Raw genomic sequence first — 24,458 nt, 5'->3', positions numbered from 1 at the left:
TTTTTTCCTCTCTAAGCTGTGGATTGTGATAGGTCAGGTTGCTTTTTTGTTTTGTGCTACCTGGTACTTCCACTATGTCTCAACTCTTACTTCACAGATGCCGCCGTTTTGTTATTTAGCTCACATTCTCCAGGGACTTGGTTTATTCCTGCTGCTTTTGCTGCTAAATCCACACACGGGGCATCCCTCTAGTCCCCAGGCAGTAACACTCTTTTGGTGGCAACTGGACAGAATCTTAGTTCTTGCAGCAAACTTTAGAGAGGTTAGCATCACATTTTACTTTAAACTTGTTCTATTAAGGGACAGTTGTCAAAAGGCTGGGATTAGGGCCATTGTGTGATACTGCTCTGTGTCATAGGCACATCTCTGTCCCCAATCCTAACCTGGTCCGATGTTAGGGTGCATGGCTTTCAATTTCTTCTTAGTAAGTTGAGTACTTTGCCTTTTAGGGCACTCTGTATCTCTCTTCTTCCTTGTAGAGGTTTTTTTTTTAATTTTATTGGGGAACAGTAATTGGTTACACACTGTTTTAATGCTACAATAGCATAGTTGACTCTTTTAGGGAGGGCGCAGCTTACAGTGGCCAATGCAGGGATCGAACTGGCAACCTTGGTGTTATCAGCACCACACTTTAACCAACTGAGCTAACCGGTCACCCCTTCCTTGTAGAATTTTGAACCTAGTGTCTACAGATACCTCAGTCCCAAGTGTCTACAGATACATCAGTCCCCAGATACCTTCACCATTTCTAACAGGGAAATTTATTTTTTTGAAGAATGGCCTTTACTGAAACCCTAATATATATATATATATGTGGCTATATACTGAGTTTGAAGCCTTCCTTGACTTTTAAACACAAATTAAAATTGATTTGAGTATTTGTATATATTGACAGGAAGTACAGTCACTTTTCTTTTGGGGATCCTCCCTCTCTTAAAATTTTCATGAAACCTGAGGGCTTATCCAGCCCAAATGGAGGCTGAAAGGTCAGTTTAATTTGCATTATAAGAGAAGAGAGACTGAATCCTCTTCAGTTTGCTGATGCTTTTGCTTGTGGCTGCCAAGTTGGGTGGCTGTTGACAAAATCATGTCCCCTGCTATGACAGATGCTGCTAATTCACATCTTCACATTGGCCAACAGCACTCTGCCAATGTTGACTTTTGAGGGAGGACAACTTGAATTTCTCAGAGCCATGCTCAGAGAAAGTTGCCCTTTGCTTGTCTCCTCAAGGTCATGGTTTTTGCTGTTTAATTCGTTTAGTCCCTTTTCAGGACTAGATCCACTGTTTTCTTAATGCCCCTGGAGACCTATACCTAGAGGTTGGGCAGCTTTTGTCTTTCTGTTCTTAAAACACAAGAGGTCTGACTATACCCATTTCCCAGACAGTTCACCATTCTGAGGGAGGGTATCTTAATGGGCATCCCTCTATTTTTCTTTCTCAAGGTTTCCCTCAAGTATTTCAACGTAATTCTCTGATATTGCTCTCAATGGAACATATTTAAAAAACACAATATAAAACACTTTGCTTCATACATACTTATTAATGATAATCATTAAGTTTTAGAATATTTTACAGGGCTTAAAGTTACTCATTACTGCATATGTTCTTTATAACCATCCTCAAGATCCATGAGATCATATTCCTTTGTGACAGTTTGTGGCACAAACAAAAAGTGTGGGATAACTTTTCTTCAGAATGGTATTGGCACTTATCAGTTCAAATAAATTAATATTACCCTCGACCTTTATAATGATGGGGAAAAAGTTAATATCCCAATTTATGAAATTAATTATGTTTCCTCAATACCAAAATATTAAATATGCTGTGGTTTGCCTTGCTAAAAATCTCGGAAAAAAAAAGTAAATTTTCTCTTTCTTGTTTTTTTTTAAAAATGATCTTGTCTTTTAAATATCAAATGATATGCTGGAAATTAGAGTAGTAGAATGATAAAAAGATAGAGACAAGTATAGACAGTTATAAAAAATATAATTTATTAAAATCTGAATGTCAATATCTCACATTTTTAAACAAATATAAGGAGTATTCTTATAATTTTTCAGAAGGACTATGTGAATTACCTAAAAACTCATGGTCATTGCTTAAAGCTATTGGTTCAGAACCGGATTCAAATGTACTGTCCTCAATCTCTGTTCAAGTCTTTCCACTATGCCAATGATTCTGTCTTTGTGATGTATCAGAATAACCTCAGGAACCTATTATGATTAGAGATGCCTGGAACTGCCATATATTTACTAAATCATGATCTCTGAAGATAGGTAGGTATACTAGGAATTAGTACTTTTATCAAGCTCGATTGGAAATTTTGTAACATCAAGTTTCAGAATCACCCAAAACACATACACACGTGCAAGGAAAAGGATAAGAAAAAGAGAAAGCATTCTTTTGAGCATATGCCCAGGCACATCTACTTGGGGGAACCCCATTCGTATGGGGTATTAAGTATAGAGGTAATAGGGTGACTGCAATATTGCTACTGGTCCCAATAATAATCTACACTTCAGCATAACTAGTATTGGTAGAATACCTTTCTTTGAGACCTGTCTTTGGTTCATGCTTAAGATATATACCAATATAAAGAATAATTGGCAACATCTTTGCCCTAAGAACCAATTGAGTTTGCCTGAATATAGTGGTGTGTCTAGTTACTTTACTCCAACCCTTCCATTTCTCTAGGTCTCACCCCTGTTTCTTCCCCTCCCCTAGCTGCTCTGCTGCTTTTCTTCTCTTATTCAGTATTGGTATCTCTTTCATTCCTCCTCACTGATATTATATTGTTTCCTTTTCCACAGTCACTTGAAGGGAGATTTTTATGTTTTTTCCACATCCCATTTATAACACCAGTTCTTATTAAATAGATTCAAGAATTCATTGGTGCAGAATTTATTAATGAAATGTTCCTTCTTTTTCAATACTAGCATAGAGGATGCTATGTCATGAGGATTTTTGTTTTGAGGACTGTTGCCACTTGTAAGAAATATTCTACCCTTTTGGTTGTTACTTTTATTTTTTGGTTAGTTAGCAATCCCCGCATTGCCAATATTTTATAATAGACTGCATTAAGAAAAAACTACTTTATTATTCCGTTCTTAGAATTTTAACAGTGCGTTAAACACTAAGAGCTTGTGGTTTTCATCTTGGTGGAAATAGTTGATGAGGAAAATAGCCACAGAATAAGAGGAGAGATTGTTTTTGTTTTGTTGATGGCTTCTTTTAGTGATTACTTTATTCTGTTCAAGCTAAGATTATTAAGAGTTTAATGAAAAGAGCATATTGCCTCTTTACTTAAAGAACCATTTAACGAATACTCTAATATCATTTCAGCCCCGGGAAGGAGGAGGGTAATTGATATGACTTCATAGGGCCATGAACTGTCAGTTGTTTAAATGCGTGGCCAAGACCTGAATCTTTCCTCTTTTGCATACCTTTAATTCTGGATTTGTAAAAAACATACACAATGGAACAATGCATGCTTTAAAAAAATAACTCACTAAGAGTTGGACTTATTCTCAAATACTTGCTACCCTTTTGAACAGGGAAGTGGTGTCTCTCACCCCTTCAGCATGAGGCTTGGACACATAGCAGGCATGAGCAGCCTGCTCCAAGATGTCCTTGCCTAAGCCGTCTTGGTTCACTGGGCCATCCAGGGGCAATGAGTAGAGGCGGAAAGACTCGTCAGTAGAAGGTGGTCCCAGGACTGCTTTGCTGTTTGGGCCATATTAGAGGAAGAGGGTGAGAAGAAAGGGCAATGAGCCAAAAAAAAAGCACTCCCCACAGAAAAGAAAGTTCCAAGGACAGGGCTGTGTTCCCCTCCAACTCCACCTGAAATCCTTGTTATTCCATTTCTAAATGCTGTATCCCTGGTTCTGATGGCCACATTTTATCCCTGCTTTTCATTTTATCTTTCAGTTTGGGCAGATTTCATTCTTCCTGGGAAGGGCGTGGTGTAAAAACTGTGGGGAGAGAATGTCTGGAGTCCCTAGGAATTACCCTGTGAAGCCCTGGGACCTTGTTTCCAAAGATGGCCACTGTCAGGTCCTTCCGCTTTGTGTGCTCTTGTTGCTTTACCCATATGAGGAAGAATCTATATTTCCTTTCCTTGAGTGGGCTGGCCTTCTGACAGGCTTTGACCAAAAGAATGTGGCAGAAGTGACATTCTGGGTCTTCTCCCCTCTTGGAAGCTGGCTGCCAGGTAAGAGATCTGACGACTTGAGACTAGCATGCCCAAGTGAGCCTCACAGGCCATGAAGAAAGAGACATGCCTGCTCCCACACCCCTCTTCAGCTTTTCTAACCATCCCAGGTGAGGTGCCAGACAAAATGAAAATCTGGGCTGGGTTCAACTGGGTTATGCATTTTCTGCTCCATGTCATGTCTTTTGGTGTTGAATGTCTCACTAGATTTGCCTATTTTGGATATTCCATATAAACTGAATTATACAATATGTGGTCCTTTGTAACTGGTTTCTTTCACTTAGATCCCTGTTGTAGGTTTTCAAGGTCCATCCATGTTATGACATATATCAGTACTTCATTCCTTTTTATTGCCAAATAATATTTCACTGTATGGAGAGACCATAGTTTCTTTATCCATTTACCAATTGGTGCACAATCCGCGTTTTGGCTATTATGAATAATGCTGCTATGAACATTCATGTATGGGTTTTTGTATGGATGTATGTTTTCAGCTTTCTTGGATATATATATATATATATATATATATATATATATATATACCTGTGAGCAGAATGACTTCTCTTTACAAAGTATCACTCTGCTGTGTTAAGAATAGACTGAAGGGGGTCAAAGACAGAGGCTATTACAGTAATCCAGGGGTGAGAGAATGGTGACTGCAGGGATAAACTCTTTTGACCAACCACAGGTCCTGGGACATGGACCCTTGGTGACAACCACTGCTCAGCATGAGTGCCATCACAACATATCAACGAGTCTGCCTGTTATCCTGGAAATGCCATGAAAAGCCTCATGTTTAATGGATTAGCACTCTGTGGCATATGTTTTCTAGAGAGCTTCTATTCATAGATCTAATGATACTGTATCAGATCAATATGAAATCTATTAAAATACAGAAGTCCAATAACATTAGAGCCATAAGACATAACTGTAGTTGGCTTGCAAAGAAAAAATTTGTGGGCCACATTATTTAAATGCTTTTACCAATTGTGGGCTTTTCCAGATGTGAAACGCATTGCAGCTTATGACAGGTCTAGGCAATCTCTATTTTTCTTTGGTAGAATGAAAGTTTGAGTGGGAGGAATTGTGGTGGGAGATAGAGATAGAAAAAAAGAGCCCACATATCTTGTGATCACAAAATGTCTTCTAGAGGTAGATTTTATATATATATATATATATATATATATATATANAGAGAGAGAGAGAGAGAGAGAGAGAGAGAGAGGGAGACCCAACCCACATGTGTCAAGTTCTGATGCCTGTGGTTGATGAAGTCATTATTAGTATATGTGCCTGTGCTGCTGTTTACAACCTAATGGTCTGTTTACTAAACAGAAGGGTGGCTATTCCTTGAGTACACATAGGACACAAAATTGGTTTCTGAATAAGGGAAAGTGGGGTAAAATGCACTGAGTGCTTACTACTGTATATGCTGTTCATGTTAACCTTCATTAAGCCTTTTGAGTGGAATCTGTGGTTAATAGAATGGATCCTGGAGCCAGACTCTTTGGGTTCACGTTCCATGTACTGACACATTAGCTGCTGTCCTTGTGCACATGATGGAACTGTGCTGTGCTCTGTTTCCTTACCTGTAAATGGAGCTAATACCAATAACTACTGCATTAGGCATTTGATTCTGAGGATGGATTATATTCAAAGTATTTAGGGCAGAGCCTGGCTTGTAGCGAGTGCTCCATGAACCAATATGAACTAAGTTTTGCCAGAAACCTGAGTTCTTTCTATTCAACTTACATGCTACCTTTTCCCAACACGTATAAGAATAACACATTATACATGGTTTATTGCTTTCCTAATTTGTCTATTACACTTCTGATATGCTAAGAAATCCTGAATCATGTAGGAACCTAAAGTCCTATAAAGAACCAAATGAGTCCAGTTGAATTTATTAGGAATTGAGCCCATTTGTGAACTTGGCTTTTGACCCATACATACCACAAAACTTTTGTAATCTAGCATAAAGTTGTAATGTTGGATGAAGCAAAATTCCAAGGACAATGAGACGCAAGTCCTGTTGCTCCTTATACTCTTACTTAAATTTGTTCTACATTTTTCTTCTCTCTTTAGACCTATAACCAAATATTTGGACCATAAATCACGACTGTTTGTTAAGGCTCTGTATGACAGATATCTAAATTTTCCCCCTCAAGGAAAACCCGGAATAATAAATAACAATGTTCTAGCAACCCTCAGCTACCCTATCCTTACTGTAGAGAGTCCAGTATTTAGTTAGCTTACCGTTCCTGACCGTATTGGAGATTTATTTTAGGTGATATCTGAGCTGCCAGTTTCCGATATCTTGTAGTTTCACGATTCTGGGCACTAGCAGGCACTTAGTAAATGTTGGTTGATTGATTAATTTGATTTCCACAGCTTTCCATTAGTAAAGGGCCAGCATATACTGCCTTGTCTATGCATGCACACATTTGTCTCACATTCTTCTCTTTCATTTGCAGTTTTGGACACTCTAAGTGGGAATAGATCAGAAGTTTCAACACGTAGAGAGGAAAGTAGTTCAAAGTACTGGGTGCCTCTTGACATTGTCTCAAAAATGAGCTTTTTTACTATTACTATGAAAAGAACCTATTTATTAGCAAGCAGGGACAAAGCAGACATACAGTTTGTTCTGTAAGTTTGATGAAGTCCCAGCTCTCCTTTCTTTTAGGGCCTACAACCATGACCTCACCCGAGAGAGTCACTGGAATCAGATACACAGAATTCCAAAGAAAGAATCCTATAGAAGTTTCTGTTGGTGGCTTGTTTGCAACCAGAGATCTTCTAGTACCATATCTGGATACAGGAACAGGCACTGGCCTTCCTGGTGCAGGTTAGAGGCCTCAGGAGTTTTTTTTGTTTGTTTGTTTTTTAATTAAAGTTTATTGGGTGACAATGGTTAGCAAAGTTACATAGATTTCAGGTGTACAATTCTGTAATACATCATCTATATATCATTGTGTGCTCACCACCCAGAGTCAGTTCTCCTTCCATCACCATATATTTGACCCCCTTTGCCCTTATCTACCACCCCCTCCTCCTTACCCTCTGGTAACCACTAAACTATTGTCTGTGTCTATGAGTTTTGTTTCTTTGTTTGTTTGTCTTGTTCCTTTGTTGCTTTCAGTAGTTCTTATATATTGTTTATTCAAGGAGGGGAATCTTTCTAAAATATTTCAACCAAACCACATATCTTGAACACCAATAAGAACCCAAATCTAACATCCTTAGTGTGGATGAAGAAACCATGAATTTCACCAATGAAAACCCATTTCTGGTATTTATTATATTATACTAACTAGCAAAGCTCCTGGTGTTGACTGAGACATGGATAACTGACCTCTATCTGGTGGTTGGACTAGTGAGAGCTACTATTCTGGGGTGGGGTTCCTGAATGCGTCAGTTGACTGCAACTAGACTATAACTTAACTGAATCACTAAATCATATAACTAAATCTACCTACTGTCTATGTTGTTCACAAAAGAGCTTTTTATCTTAAATGAGCTTTTAATGAGTTTAATTTTGTGTGTATTTCGTGTGATGACTGGAAGCACTCTGTATGTATAGCTTTTTTTTCTAAATGCTAAGATTAAATGAAAAGAAAGAAAAAATTTGGAAAGTTCATTTTTTGTCGTTAAATGCATAGCAACCCCCTTGCCCCCAGACATTCATGAAGCAGCAAGTCAGCACCTGTTTGGAACTACCCATTGGTCAGTATCTGCCCCACAAGACCTAGGTCAGGGCAGTGCCTGTACTGATGTTCAGCTATGAATATAACATAAATACATGGGAAACAATTAGAGAATTGCACACTAGAGTATCTAATTAACAATGACAGCATATGAGAGTGTAAACGGTACAGAAGAAGTAGGGGGAGATAGCTGAGACCTGACATATCCCAAAAAGAGCTCCTGGGGGGTGAGTCTAATAGGAATGGTAGGATTTATAACTGGAGGAACAGGGGAAGGCTTTCCAGCCTGGTAGGATAGAGATCATCATTGTGGTTAGCATGTGTGTGAGCATGGCATGTTCTAGAACAGCAAAGAAACCATCCTGAATGGGGTCATAGAGTAGAGGAGGTTTGGACTAATAATAATAGCTCACATTTATTGAGCACTTATAATGTGCCATGCCATGTGCTAAATACTTTATATCTATGAATACACTTAATGATTCCAAAAACCTTATGAAGGGTTTGCTACTATTATTCCACTTCTCAGAAGATGAACTAAGGCGTGGCAAAGTTAAGTAACTTGCCCAATGGTCACATAGCTAATAAGTGACTCAGGTGGGATTTGAACCCAGGCAGCGTGACTCTAAACACTGCAACTCTCACATTTGTAACTACAACATGATTTTGCCTATCTGGTGGCTGGTGACTGTGCTAGCTGATGTATTGTGGGCAGCCTTGGAAACTGCAGATATTAGAAGCAGATTCTGAACGGGCGTTAGCATCGCTTAGCAATGGATGTTGCCAGCAGAGTTCAGCAAGGCTTCAGATGTAGATTGGGAAAGGAGACATTGAGTGACAGAGAGAGACAGAGTCAGCAACAGGGAGAGACAGAAAGAAAATGAGTGAACAGAGAGAGAACGAGGGAGACAGTGGTTATGGTACAGCGTGATGGGATGGCATACACCCTCACCTCAGTTACACTCAGTGACACCCCTGCTCTCCGTGGCTGCAACCTGGTCCCAAAGTACCTAACACAATTAAATATGACCCTTGCCCCTTAGAAAGTGAGGCTCATTTATTGTTTTGCTTTTAATGTCTTATGAACATGTTGTGATGTCAGACCACAGCTTTAAAGAAGTTCAGTAGTGATAGAATAGCTTACAAAAATGTATGAAATATGTAAAATCCTGTTGTACAATTCTCATGTCACAGTAATAAAATAATACTAGAATTTCAAGGTGAAACTGTAAAATGTAAAAATAAAATTCAAAATAATAAACGACTGATAGCCCGGCTTCTTTGCTTGCTGCTTTTGGGAAATACTGCCCCAAATGAAAAAACTCTGACCAAAGGACTGTATTGTACACTCAAGTACTAAATTTTGGTGACATCCTCTCTGTGAGGGTGCAAATAATGCTTATCCAACCTGATGGAAACATTTCCAAAATTTTCTAAATGATCTCCCAAAGCAGCTGAAAATGCCTTTAATGTGGAACAAATTTATTCCTTTGTAATTGCCTCCTTATATCCCATGTAATCACATGGGAGAATTCCCAAAAGATTGGCAGGCTGCAGTTTAAATTCGTCAAAAAGATGTGAGAATATATGAAGAGACAGGCTTCCATTAAAATGAAAAGGCACTAATAAGAATCGCAAGTAGGTCATGAAAGTGGCCCCTTTGTAGGACTGCTCTCCCCACATTCCTCCCAGTAATGAGCCCTTTTAGGTGGAGCTCTGTGTTTGGAAGATATTTCTAAGAATTCTCAAAATGTAAGTCAGGCTGTAAGTTGGAATGTCCCATGGGATAGAACTGAGTGTTCTCTAGTTTGCCATGGGGCTATCCAGCTTAACCAGGCCTTTTGGCCACACATCCCCCAACCACCCTCTCTGTCACCCAGAGAATACGGACATATGCAAATCACTCTGAAAACACTTGGATTTAAATGAACTGAGGGACATATGTTTGCAGGGAGATATTTACTTGCTTTCATCTATTCTAAAAATACACTGTAATCAAGACAATGTCACATGGTTAGTTAGACCTCTAGTTATTTAATGAAGAAATTTGGGGGCTCTTTTAAAAATCTTTTCATAAGCACACAGGGAAAATATATACCAAGAAGTACATCTCTTGTTTACTCTCAATAAATATATGTCACATCAAGAAATAAAACGAAGGAAATGGCAGAAAAATGGTTTATGCATACTCTTTCTGCAAAGGGCTTCTCTAAGATTTTTACTGGACTAGTGCTTTTAATTGGATATATACATATATATATATATATATATATATATATATATATATATATATATATATATATATATATGTTTTTTAATTTAAAAGCTGCTGGTTCAGGCTCTTTCTGATATTAATGGTTCCGAGTTTCACTTTGCCGCTGCGTCTGTGGGATGTTGTACATAGAATCAATATTTGTTTTCTTTACCTGCTTTGCCATTGTGTGACCTTGAGGGAGTTTCTTATTCATTTTAGGTCTCAGTTTACCCACCTCTAATAAGGAGCTAAATAATGCAGGATTTTTTTTATAAGATTTGAATAATAGATGTCTGGAAATGCTTTTAGATGTAGAGTTTGAAGCCACTGCATAATTGGCAATGATAATAATAGTAATAGCTTGGATTAACAGAGAACTTTTCTTCCAAAAGCTCTAACCACTTTTATATTATTCTTCCATTTGCCCTCAAAATACCCTTAAGAGGTAATAATGAGAAAGTATCAAGCATCCTCATTTTGCAGATGAAAAAATGTAACAGAGAGATGTCAGAATGAGTACTAATTTTCAAAAAAAGTTTCTGATTCCAGGAGCTGTCCCTGATTGTAAAATGGCAAACGTGTTTCCACTGCATGTTATAAATGAATGGGGAGACTTCCCATGTGTCTGCCACTAATTCATCCCTTAAATAGGGTAAGAAAACTTTCTTTGCAGTTATCACTTATTTTCCTATTGAATGCTGCCCTTCCATTTAGACGGCGATCATTATTTCATTGTTCAATGCAATCAGTGAATGGAGTGATCCATGTAATTTCTGTCCCCTGTGAAACTGATTACATTGTCATAGACCTGGGTAAGCACTTGTAAGATACGTACAAATATTATTATGCTGCCACACAGGTTATCCATATGCTGGCATTATGGTTTTCAGATGACTTCCAGCTGTAGCAGTTGTAACTGAAAACCAATCACTCCTCTCCCGAGAACATCACAATTTCTGCTGCTGAAATGGAAATTGACAGGAGGAGTTAGCTACAGCTGTACCTGATTGTCGAGGGATAAATTATTTTGTGTAATTGTTAGAGCCTTGCTAAGACCTAATGCAATGAACATGTTGTTTCCACACCTGTGGGTATGGCTAGTGCTAGCAAATACTGTGTGCTTGGATTCAAAGATGTGAGAGACTGTCAGCCTGTTGACAATGAGAAAAATTAATGTAAACCGCTGATAAGGAAGCAAAACATACACAATGAATTATATTTAATAGACTGAGAAAATACGTTTCTCCTTACTATCTCCGTGTGGGAATATGTCAGACTTCATTTAACTCAAATAACTGTGGACATTAAGGACTGCTACGCTGCAGCCTGTGTTGGAGAATTCTGTGTGGCAATTCGGTGCATCAGGCATGGATGGGCACTATTTTGGTTAGCCTTACCTTTTAATGTAAAATGTAATGATGTGTGTCTTGGGCAGAATCGAGAGTGGTTGGTTGTCGGTGACAAATTTCACATCCATTCTGTTCGTTCCCCCTTGTGGTTTTGCCTTTCGGGTAATGAACAGTGGAGGAAGGGCAGACCCCGGCGGGCTGTGCCTTTCTGAGATCTTAAGAAGATGTCTGATCTGTGGAAGAGGAGGTAGGGTTTTAAAACTAGTATCTTACTCAGAGTAACATGTTTGCTTTCAATTTTCTGCAAGTACCATATGGTACTGGGAAATCTTCACAAACACAGCTTGACTCTGTTTCCCTAGCGCTCTAGGTAGGTTTCTAGCCTAACAGCTCGTAAGAGAGTTCTAGCCATCATCACCACTTCCTCACTCTTTCCCTCTCATTTTATTAGTAATAACTTTATTATTTCTGTAAAATATTGCCAGCATCTTAACAATTTAAAAAGACAAAGAAAATAAACATGAACATACAGGTACAATCATTCTATCATTCTAGATGTTTGTCCTAAGCAGGTAGGTAGAGAGATTAATAAAAATAAAATTGAAATAACTTTAGAATGTATTATGCCATAAATAGTGTTTTAATATTAACTCTTCAGTTGAATTTTATGTAAAGTTACAAAAGAAGCTGAATGGATATAAAGGAATTGAAATCCAGGCAGATCCTTCTTCACAAGGAATACTGGAACCTGAAAGAATCCCAAGTTAAGAATAAGAGTCAATGAAGACATTTAGTTTTTAATTTACTTTTTGGCAAATTTGAAATTACAATGCTTATTATACCTACATGTTTAAATTTTAGACTTTACTCACTCCCTGCTATGAAAGATGAGGACATTAGTACATTTTTACTCTTTTGTACCCCGTCACCCACTGTTTTTATTATTTACATGATTGGTTTTACATGATTGAAGTTCATAACATTTACCTTTTGCTGGGTGATATTAATCCCCATGGTTTCATTATTGTAATGGGACATTTAAATTAATAAAATGCTCAGTTCAAGCCTTTATATTACCAGTTTTCCATTTTTAGCTTTTTGCTTTGATTCATTTCATAATCAGCTGAATCCATTAAATGAAGCAGTAGCCACTCCCCTACCTGTCATTTTTCACCTCAGTTCTATAGGATGGGTTAATCCTGTTTCTTACTTTATGTGACACAATCCACCTTTTTCTTTTATGTATTATCATTTTATTATAGTTGTTATTGCTGTTTATTCTTTTTATTCCCTAATTTCATTCTCTTCAAACTACCCTCTATAATCATTCTAATGGGTTTGATGAATATCTCGTGTGTTTGATGCATATCCTTACAAAACCTGCACTGTTGTATTTTACATAAGTGACACTGTGCTAATCTAACTGAATTTCTTGCATCTTCACTCAACATGATATTTTTAGGCTTTATCCATGTATCTGCATGTGCAACCTAGTTAGGTGCTTTTATCGCTGCATAGTATTATGTGTGATTTACTGTCCAAAATGAGATAATTTGAGGCTAAAATGGCCCTATTCATAATAATTATACCAGGATACAATGGGTCTGCCCCAGGCCACCAAGATATGTGGTCACCTAATCTTTAGTGCTCCTTTTCCACATTTTATATTTTCAGGGCTATATTCATGGAAACTTATGTTGTGTCCAACTTTGTACCACCACTAACCATGCTGAGATTGATATGCTTGTACATGTCCCTCATGCATCTGTGAGGATTTCTCGGGAATTTATATCTAGGGGTTGCTGGGTCAGAAGTGTACATATGATTGATTTGTCTCACCAGCCAGGTGGCGCTCCAGAATTCCTTCAGCTGTATAAACTTGAGCAGTAAAGAGGAGTGCATGAGGCTTCTCAGATCCCCCTAGCCCTCCAAGAGCTCACTTTAAGCAGCTCTCAAGTCTTTGTCAGTCAAGCTAGCTTTAAAGTAATGCTTAATGTTATTTGAATATAAATTTCTCTAAATAATAATGAGCTTGAACTTGCTAACTTTTGAGCTTCTTCCTCCACTGAATTGCCTATCCATATATATAGACTGTTGGTTTTTTTGTTTTGTTTTGGTTTTGGTTTTTTTTCCGTTTCTTGCTTTCTTTTGTTTGATTTTGATTGTGGGCATTCTATATATGATTTCCTTGTTGGTGTTAGAGTGTTGGCATATCTCAGTCTATCTTTTTTTTGTTGTGTTAACATGGTGTCCTTGGTGGAACAGAAATTCTTATTTTTATTTGATTAAATCCATCAATGTTGCTTTATGTCAGTGCTTTGGGGCTTATGTTTAAGAAATCCTCCTGCATTCCTAGGTTATTGCAATCTTCTCCTACATCATTTTCTATTAACTTTATTATTTCCTACATTTTGGCTTGTGATCCACTCTTGTGTACACTGTTAGGTAGGATTACAGTTCTATTTTTCAAAATATAGTGCGTTACTTTTCCTCACATTACTCAGTATGAAGACTGATATTTATCAATTGATATAAGGCACCAACTTTATCATATTAAAAAGATATATGATCATTAGTCCCTTTTTCTTGCCCTAGGATCATATATTTATTACAGACTTTGTTTTAAAAATATCTTTTCATGTAAGTCCCCTATCTTTGCTTATATTTTGCTGTGTTGAACTAGTTATTAGAAAGCTTTTATTGAAATTTTAAAATATTTTATTTATTTAAAAATTTTTTTTATTTTTTAATTACAGTTGACATCCAATATTATTTTATATTAGTTTCAGGTGTACAACATAGTGGTTAGGCATTTATATAATTTACAAAGTGATCCCCCTAATAAGCCTAATACCCACCTGGCACCATACATAGTTATTACAGTATTATTGACCTATTCCCCATACTGTACTTCATAGCCCCATGACTATTTTGTAGCTACCAATTTGTACTTCTTAATCCCTTCATGTTTTTCATCCAGTCCCCCCAACCCTCTCCCACCTGGCAACCATCAATTTGTTCTCTATATCTATCAGTCTGTTTCTGTTTTGTTTGTTTATTTTGTTCTTTAGATTCCACATATAAGTGAAATCACATGGTATTTGTCTTTCTGTGTATTTTATTTCACTTAGCATAATACTGTCTAGGTCTTTCCATGTTGTTGCAAATAGTAAGGTTTCATTCTTTTTTATGGCAGAGTAATACTGTATTGTATATATGTACCATTTCTTCTTTATCTAATCCTCTATTAATGAGCACTTAGGTTGCTTCTATATCTAGGCTATTAAAAATAATGCTGCGGTGAATATATGGGCGCATATGTCTGTTAGAATTAGTGTTTTGGATTTCTTCAAATAAATACTCAGAAGTGGAATTGCTGGGTCAGAAGGTATTTATATTTTTAATTTTTTGAGATACCTCCATACTGTTATCCATCAATTTATGATCCCACCAACAGTGCATGAGGGTTTCCTTTTCTCCACATCCTTGCCAACACTTGTAGATTGAGTTTATAAAAATCCACCAAAAATTCAGCTGGAATTCTGATTTTGATCACATTTAATTTTTTTATTTACCTTTTTAAGGGAAAATTAAAATGTTGAAAAACTTGTACCTGTCGCAATGAGCTTCCCAATTCTTTTTTTTTTTTTTCAGTGATCCCCTCCCCCAATAAACCTAGTACCACTCTGGCATCGTACACAGTTATTACAATATTATTGACTATATTCCCCATGCTGTATTTTCCATCTGTATTGCATTTTAGATTGTGTAGGGGAAGATTGGCTTCTTTTTAATATTGAATGTTCCTAACCAAAAGCATAACTGTTTATCTGTCATGTCTTCTTGTAGCCCTTTTATAGTTTTAATTTTTTTTCTATTTAAGGGACTTATGAATTCTTTTTAAATTTCTAGATACCTCATAAGTTTATTGTTACTGTTAATGGTATCTTAATTTTTAGTTATATTTTCTAGTAGTTAATTGTTGTTGTAGATATATGTTATTGTTTTTATTAGTTGATCTTGTATCTGTCAACCTCACAAAACTCTCTTATTAATTCTAGTAGTTTGTTGATTCTATTGGTTATTCTGTGTGGGCAAAGGATCATTTCTTTTTGTTTGTTTGTTTGTTTCCTATAGTATGGGCAGATCTCCCACCACAGAAGTAGTTATAGTATTGCTCAGTGGTTTTAAGAAAAGCTTCATGGACATTGTCTTCCCTTTGTTCTTGTAAACTTGAGAACGACTTTTTGTTACTCTAATTGGATGATTCTAAAATTATTGTAAAGTCTTTTCTTTCCCTTGAAATTTGGTGGACTGCTGCACTATTACATAGCAGTGTGTGTTACTTTGAATAAATCTGAGATCAAACTGTATTTTTCTCCTTTTAAATGTCTCTCCCCCCATGACTTTTATTGGATATCTATATAATATCTCTCCTTATCCTTGAAGTTCAATGACTTCCCACAAAACATTTTGGCCTTGATCTTTCTGTACATTTTTTTCTGGGACAAAATCTGAACGTTCAAGTCTTTATTTTAGGAACATTTTTTTTCTATTATATCATTAAAGCTTTTTTTTTTTTTTTCATTTTGTCCTCATGTTCTCCCCTTTCTGAATACCAATAATACTCATTTGGAGTTTTCCTTGTTTTCAGTCTAGGCCCAATTTCATTATCTGCTTATTTTCATTTTGTTCTGTGTGATATTCACCATGATTGTGACTTTGTAAAATGTGTATTAATCCTAATTTTTGTAACTTTTTATGTTTCTTTCTCTTCCACCTCTTGTCTGAGCTCTGCCAGCTTACTGTTTATTTCCTTATGTTCTTTTAATTATTCTTTAAACTCTTGTATTTCTTTCTTGTGCTCTTTTCTTTAGAGCCACCATGCTGTCATTAATTTCTTTGAGGCAGCAGAGAACTCTCTGAACTTTGCTTCTGAGTCCTTGGCTATTCCTTTTGTAATGTATATTTTCCAGATACCTTTGCTATGTTTCTTTACTCCTCTATCTCCCAGATTTTACGCCTGATTGCAGTACTGGATCCTCTTAGATGGTTACTCATTCAATAATGGGGACAGTTATTTGCTGAAGGAAAATACATGAGACAATGAAAGCAGAGTGATACGTGAAGCTGAAACAATCTGAATCCTCTTCTCACTCAATCTCACTAAGGATACTTCTCTCTGACTGGGAACTCAAGAGATTTCTGTGGCCCAGAGCAAAGCTCTTTAGGTCATGATATCTTACTGTTGTCATGTGGCTCTTGCATATCTATCTCCTTCATTTCCTTAACTTTATATGTCCAGGTCTCTCTGGGGAAAAGATAGTTGATAAACAATACAAATAGGTTTGTGGCATGGTTTTTCCTTTGGCATTATCTCCCTGATTTTCTGTAGTACTTAATTGTAATTTATAGGATCATTACCTGTCTTCTGTGTGTACAGCCATGACTTTAGATCTCATTACTCCAATCCAAGGACCCATGAATGTTCTTTTCAAGACTATCTAGGTAAATTAAGAACATCTGAGTCCTGTTTTAAGTCTAAAGAGGTATCTGTCTGCTCTCATCTTGGTCTGGGCTTCACATTATATAGATGTGTTCATAAAACATATTGCATGTTTTACACAAATTACACTTATGTGAATAAGGATATATTTATGTGATACTATCAAGTCCAGTTATTAGAAAATTTTAGGTTAAAATAATGTTGGTGCAATATATATCACTACATATTGTAAGACTAACCAAGAAACCCTAATAACCTAAATCCACTCATTTCTCAAGTATATATTACTTAAATAGATAGTATTGCCTAGGAACTGGTCTAGGCAGAGGGTATATAGAGAGAGGAAGAAGGGGGAGGAAGAGGAGGAAGAGAAGGCAGAGGAGGAGGAGGGAGGGGAGAGGGGAACCATTCTACCTTGTAAAACTTTCATTCTAGTGGGAGTAGACAGATAATAAAGCACATAAAAAATAAGTCTATTATATTCTGTAGTATGGAAAATACTATGGGAACAAACTAAGGTAAGCCAGCATTTTAAACATGGTGAAGAGGGAAGTGGTTTCTTTGGAGGACATCTTTGAGTAGAGACCTTAATCAAGTGAGAAGAAATGAGAAACAGGGTATGTGAGTATCTGGGGAAAAGGTGCCCAAGCATAGGGGTGAGTAAGTACGGAGGCCCTGAGAGGAATGTTCGTGCAATACGTGGGAGAGTAAAGAGTGCCGTGTGCTTTACTGAGGCGAGTGAGGGGACAGTGGGAGGAGATAGAGTTGAAGGGTGGTCAGGAGTCTGCTCACGAGCCTTGTAGGATGTGGTAAGGATTTGGATTTCATTCTCAGTGAGATGGAAAGCCAGTGGGGAGCAGGCAGGGGTGTAATGGGGGTGGGAGGAGGAAAACAAGGAAATAAGTGTAATAATCCTGTGATTGGATGACACTGCCTGACCTAGGTTAATGGGAGTGGAATGGCATAGAATTTACTGGATTTGGGCTTTATATTGAAGGTAGCGCCATCAGGATTTGGTGATAAATTCAATGTGAGATATAAAAAATTTGAAAGCAGTCCAATTCCAACGTTTTTCTTGGCCTGATCACTGGAGTGAATAGTGATGTGATTTACCATAGGTAACTGTTAAGGACAGAATTGTATCCCCACCCTCCCTCCCATTCATATGTTGAAACACTAACCCACAATGTGACTGTATTTGGAGATAAGGCCTTTAGAAGGTAATTAAGATTAAATGAGGTCTTGGGAGGGGGGGCTAATTTGATAGGATTGGTGACCTATAAGAAGGGGAAGAGAAATAAATCTTTCTCCCTCTCTTTCTCTCCATCTACACAAAGAAGAAGTCCTGTGAATTCACAACCATATAGTGGCCATTGGCGAGCCCAGAAAATAGGGTTAGAATGAAAACAACCCTGCCAGTACCTTGATTTTGGACTTCCAGCCTCCAGAGTTGTGGGAAATACCTTTCTGTTTCTCAAGCCACTCAATCTGTAGTATTTTGTTATGGCAACCAAAGCAGGCTGATACAGTAACCCTGAGTGAAGTATCTTTTATTTATTTACTCACTCAGTTATTTTCAGGAGGCATGTAAGTCAAACAATTAGATTTTCCACAAGTTAAATTTGAGATTCTATTGGATATGCAAGTGATATTGTCTAGTAGCAAGCAGTTCAGGGAAAAAATATTAATATTGATGAAGGCAAACTAACAGTAATTTATATTAAAAAAAATCTAGAATAGCAATTGAAAGTTAGCTACCTCACGGCAACACTGATTATGCACTAAAAAGAAAGCATCTTTTCTGAGATTGGTAAGAATTGAGTCTATCTTTATGTGAACGTTTGCCTCGGAGGAAAGAATTTTGCAGTTGGTGTGGCAGCTGGCCTCCTCACTATACTCCTTTACTGGAGTTCATATTAGCTTTAAGAATAATAATGTTCATTTATGAATACCAAATATTGCTAACCTGAATAAATCACTAACATGCAGCTCTAATAAAAATAAGACCTGTGGTATTTCTTATAATTCCTTTATAAGAATTGAAGAAAGCAATTATGTTTATAAAATCAGTATGCAGCTCACTAGGAGGTTCCCTTAGTCCAAATGCTGTCTCCTCTAAGAGATTGTTCAGACTCTCTAAAGCAGATACACAGAGCCTATTGTGCTATGAACTCTTATTTCACCTTTGTGCAGAATTCACAAAATTACTAGTTATTGTATTGCATTGCTATTATAATATACTCTATTGTTTGTCTAGATAATGATGATGAAGATAGTAATAGCATTAACATTTATATCATACTTACTATGAGTCTTATACTACCCTATTTACTTACCTTATACCTCTCATTTCTATATTCCCACATCTACTGTGCATGTAATAGATGCTCAATAAATATTCATTAAATATCAAAACATTTTTCATTCCTGATATATTTTGATGAAATTTAAATGTTCTTAAATTTGCATTTTTTCGAATAAAGATTTAACGTATATTTTCAGGTGTTTTTTTTTTCTTTCTCTATGCATAGGAAAAAATAGAAGAATCCTTATTGGTTCAGAGTAATCATTTGCATTAGAACCTTGACAAACACATTGAAAATAATTACCTTTTTTCTAGGCTTGGTGGGTTCACAACCTAAATAGTTTTCAAAGTTATTAGGTGTTAACTTTAGCTGTTGACACAATAATGTAGTGTAACAAACTACTCCAAAATCTAGTGGCAAGCAACAAAAAGAATTTTTTTCTCACAGATAGCTCTGTGGGATTTCTGGGATTCAGTGATTAGAACTGCATTTAGCTAGTCTTGGTTCAAAGCCATGGTGAGGTACAGGTCAGCTCCATAAATTTGTCATTCTTCTGTCACCAGTGGATTGCCAAGAATATGCTCTTTTTATGGCAGTGATTGGAAGCTCCCAGAGGGACAAGAGACCTTGCTCAGAACTGGCATACCATCACTTCCACCTGCATTCCATTGTCCAAAGCAGATCTTATCACCAACTCAACAGTGGGGCGGAGAAGTATACACCTCCCATGGAGGTCAGGGTAAGGGTTTGGACCAGAAAGTGGAGACAATAATCAAATCTATCACATTGGGCTTTTCAATTTTCCTTGACATAGAAGCTTGGATAACTGTAGTGGCCCATGCACCTTTATTATAGTCTCTTTTCTCTGATCATTTTGGATTTTCTTGAAATGCTTCCTTTTCCATGATGGATATATCATCTTCTAAACAGATTTTTATTAAAAGAAAAGCAGTGGTACCTATAATATTTTGAATTTCTTCTCTGTTAAAATTATTGAAATATTAATTAAATGTCTTACATGAAGTAGTAGGCATGTCTACTAATTAATTCTTATTCCTTTTTTATGGGAGACAATTGTAATAGTGCTAGTTAATTTAGTTGCTTAGAGCATAATATTCAGAGAAGCAGCACTATTTAATCTATGTAGTATATTAGGTATATTATAGAGCAACTTTGAAACTATTTATAAAAAAAAAATCACAAAATAATATTATCTTGTGTGCACACCACCATATCTCCTGCCTCCCCCTCAGGTGGCAAAAATAAATTCTGCAAATGTTCTTTTGTATTTCTTTCTTGGTATAAGCAGCTATTTATCTTAAATGAGTAGTTAACTAGATACTTAAATTGTAGAAATTAGGATATCTGGATTAAGACAGCAATAATTAACTTATTCATCTATATTGTGTTCCTATTAAAAACAGCTGTCATATGAAAAGGAAATGTCTAATGGCATTTTTGAACTTCTTATTTATTAGGCTGTGTTTTATAATGCCTACCCTTCAGTCAAAGCCCTCTTATAGTTTTCAGGTTGTTTTATGAAGCAGCATTTACGCTAAAATCATTTTACTTATTTCTAAGAAGGACAAGTTTCTACGTTCTGGAACATTTCCCTATCCTTTCTATGTACAAGCTTTTAGAAAACATTTATTTTCATATTTTAGCTGAAAATGACTTTAGAATAGATAGAGAGTTTATGATCCAAACATGTGCATTCTGTTTTATTTTATTTTTTATTGGTAGGTTGTCTAAAATGATAAAATACTTGTTTAAAAGCTATTTACTTAGCACAAGGTAATGGAATTCATTCTCCCCAGGTTTCAGATGTGTTCCTAGTGGGCAGGGAAGGGAAAAGCCTAGAGAATCTTCTGGGTCTAAAGCGTGGTTAATGTTATATTTGAGTCACTTTGTTAATGGCTGGTGGCTCACTTCTCGTTGATGTCAACATTTTCCTCGTTGGTTGGCAGGAAATTGGTAGTGTTTGATAGCCTGCCTGCTAGATAAGAACTATCGCTTCAGCCAGTGACCTGTACACTCCCCCTGAATTATAGAACAGAGATTGACTATTTTGAGGTAGGTCTTGTCACTATGCTTCAAATGACTGCATCTAAACTGAACTCTTTCTTGTGCTGAACTATCTCTGCGAGACAGAGGAGCAAATGAATGAATATTTTTGGGCGTGGCCTGACCAGTGATCATTTATTGACTTCCGACAATGTGATTGGTAGCGAGCTGGCCACTGAAGGATATATAAAGATGAGTAACAAATAGTTCTGCCCTTGGGAAGTTAAAATTTACTGGTGGAGACAATGTTTATTTGTCCATTTATAGCTTAAGAGACAGTATGGTGTAATGGATAGAAGCACAAACTTTGGAGTTAGGCCAAATAAGTTGACATCCTACCTAAGTGAGCTGTTAGCTGTGAAACTAAGGGAACTTACTTAACCTTGTTGTGCCTCAATTTCCTTATGTGTAAAGTAGGCAAAATAGTAGCATTTACCCTATGAAGTTGTTCTGAAAGTGAGGTTCCTGGTTCTGCTGGTGGTTATCTCCATAATGCTAAAGTATACACTTAGATCTTGTTTTGAAAATGTAGATGCTACTTTTTGATCTCTTGATATGAAAAATTAAGGATTCTTTGGGAGGCATGTCTAATTACCTTTTTTCCCCTATGTATGTTTTTTCTTACTATTGACATTAAGAATGACACTTTTCATCTATCTATCTGTCATCTATCTATCTACCATTTATCATCTTTCTGAATTTATTTTATATATTTCTGAATATATTTCAAGACATTTGCTTAAAGCCTGCCCACCTGCTACTCCAACTTGATGGGATTCTCTCCAGGTCTGCAGTCCAGGGTCATGCAGGGAGAAACTTTTAATGATATCCTGGCTAGTGTCTCCAATTCTTATTTTTCTTTAATTTTTTTTTGTTTTACTTTATTATTATCTTTAGTCAAGAAGCACTTTTTGAGCATCTACTATGTGTCAGATACTGTTTCAGGTACTTTTGATATACTTCCATGTGAAACAGACAAAATCTTTATCTTTGTGGAACTTTCCTTGAAGTCAGTAAAACATAAAAAAATAATGAAAAATAGGTAAATTATATAGAAATATTAGAAGGTGATGAGCGCTATAGGGAAAAAACAGACAATGTAGATGAGGGTAAAGAAAATCAGCAAGGCTGATGAGGGGAAGGGTTGCAATTTACTTTTTTATTTAATAGACCATATTTTAGAGCAGATTAAGGTTTATAAAAAAGTACAGAGTTCCCATGTACCACCTCCCCCACAGTTCCCCTTATTATCTTGAATTAGTGTGGTACATTTGTTACAATTTATGAGTGAATATTTATATATTATTATTAACCAAAGCTCACAGTTTATATTAAGTTTCACTCTTCCCTTGAATGTTCTGTGGATTTTGATAAACATATAGTGTCCCATGTCCATCACACAGAACAGTTTCACTGCTCAGAAAACCTCCTGTGCTGCACTTATTTATCCCTCCCTCCCTTGTGCCCCAAGTGACTACTGATCTTTTTACTGTCTCTGCAGTTTGCCTTATCTGTAACGTCATATTTTTGGAATCATACAGTATGTAGCCTTTCCAGACTGGCTTCTTTCAGTTAGAAATATACATCAAGTTTCCTCCATGTCTTTTCACGGCTTGATAACTCATTTCTTTTTACTAAGGTTTTCCATTTTTAATAAAGCAAGCAATGCAGGTCTCTTTGTTGGAGCACATAGTCCCATAACTTTCTACAAAAGTGTGCCTGGGGAGGAAGGTTTTCTGAGCCCTTGAATGCCTGAGCATGATCATGTTTTATTCTCACACTTAACCTATGATTTGGTTTGGCATAGCACTGTAGGATAATGGAAGATCCCCTCAGTACTTTGAATGCACCGTTCCATTGTCTTTTAGCATCTAGTGTTAATAGTGAAAAGTCTACACTCATTACTTGGTAGATAATCTTCATGTTTCATTTTTCTCTGGACACTTGTAGGATTTGCTGCTAATCTTGATTGTTCTGAAATTTCACAAGGATATTCAGAGGTAAAGAATCATTTTATTTTCATTCTGGTTTTAAAATTTTTCTTGTTATTTATTTAATTACATCTTCCCCTCCATTTTGTTTGTTCTCTTTTTTGGAATTCCTGTTGGTTCAATGTAGACTTTCCTAGATTGAATACCTTCTTCTGTTAAATGTTATCTCATATTTTCTGTCTCCATTCTAGAAAATTTCCTAAAAGTAATTTCTAATCCTCATTTGAATTTTTGTCTTGATAATTGTTTACTTATAATTATAAAAGATAATTATATGTATATATTTTTTTGTATATGAGTCTCATACTATTCTATTTTTATTGCATGGTGGCAATAACTTCTTAAATACCTACAGGGATAATAATTCATTTTTGAAAGTTGACTTTTGTTGCCTGAATTATATTTCTTCCAGCATCAATTAAATTTAGAGTGTTTGGTTGTGAAATAGGCCAGCGAGTTTACCCTCAATCCCTCTTTCCACCCACACTGGTTTCCCACAGGCAAATTATTTAATTTTAATTTCTGTAGAAGAAAGAAGTCTTTAGTTTGTTTTGCCTTAAGGTGAATTCTGAACTACTCATTGTTGACACCTGTTAAGATGGAAATGGGAGATTAGGGACTGGTATATTTTTTGAATTACCCAGCTTATTTACTGTTTTACCCCCATCCCTCCTGGTAACCAGTGGACTCTGAGCTTTGTGGCTGCTCTGGGGCTTTCCCAGGAAGATTGGCTCTTACCTCTATAGCCAGCAGGGCACACTAGTTACTGAAAATATATTGACACAAAAGCTTTGAACATGTTCCTAATGTTTTGTACTAAATAATCACACACATACATACACACAACTCAATTTTGGGCCTTTAACCATCTGTTTTGATATTAATTATTTCAGATGTAATCTGTGACTTTGAAGGAACTTCAGTTGGAATAATCATTCTGCCTAGTGAGAATGTTTTTGTTTCATTGTCAATTTTATTTTGCAATGTACCTATTAGTAATAGATATGATGAGAATCAATAGATGACAACAAATCTAATCATATTGACTCACTTGTTCTATGACTGTGTATTG

General features: G+C 36.4%; 1 protein-coding gene across 1 annotated transcript in view; it reads left to right on the top strand.

Moving 5' to 3' along the window:
* Nucleotides 1-23,386, top strand: part of LOC109394067 (heparan-sulfate 6-O-sulfotransferase 3-like) — a 386,720-nt gene extending 363,334 nt beyond the window's left edge. The window contains exon 2 of the mRNA XM_019663845.1: nt 23,346-23,386. Coding sequence (XP_019519390.1) covers nt 23,346-23,358 — 13 coding nt within the window. The 3' untranslated portion in view covers nt 23,359-23,386. The remainder of the gene's footprint in view (nt 1-23,345) is intronic.
* Nucleotides 23,387-24,458: the final 1,072 nt, after the last annotated feature.

The sequence above is a fragment of the Hipposideros armiger genome, unplaced genomic scaffold (assembly GCF_001890085.2).
Source record: "Hipposideros armiger isolate ML-2016 unplaced genomic scaffold, ASM189008v1 scaffold_407, whole genome shotgun sequence".
Classification (NCBI taxonomy): Eukaryota; Metazoa; Chordata; class Mammalia; order Chiroptera; family Hipposideridae; genus Hipposideros; species Hipposideros armiger.
The sequence above is the reverse complement of the archived record's forward strand: the minus strand, read 5'-3'. Positions and strand labels throughout refer to the sequence as shown.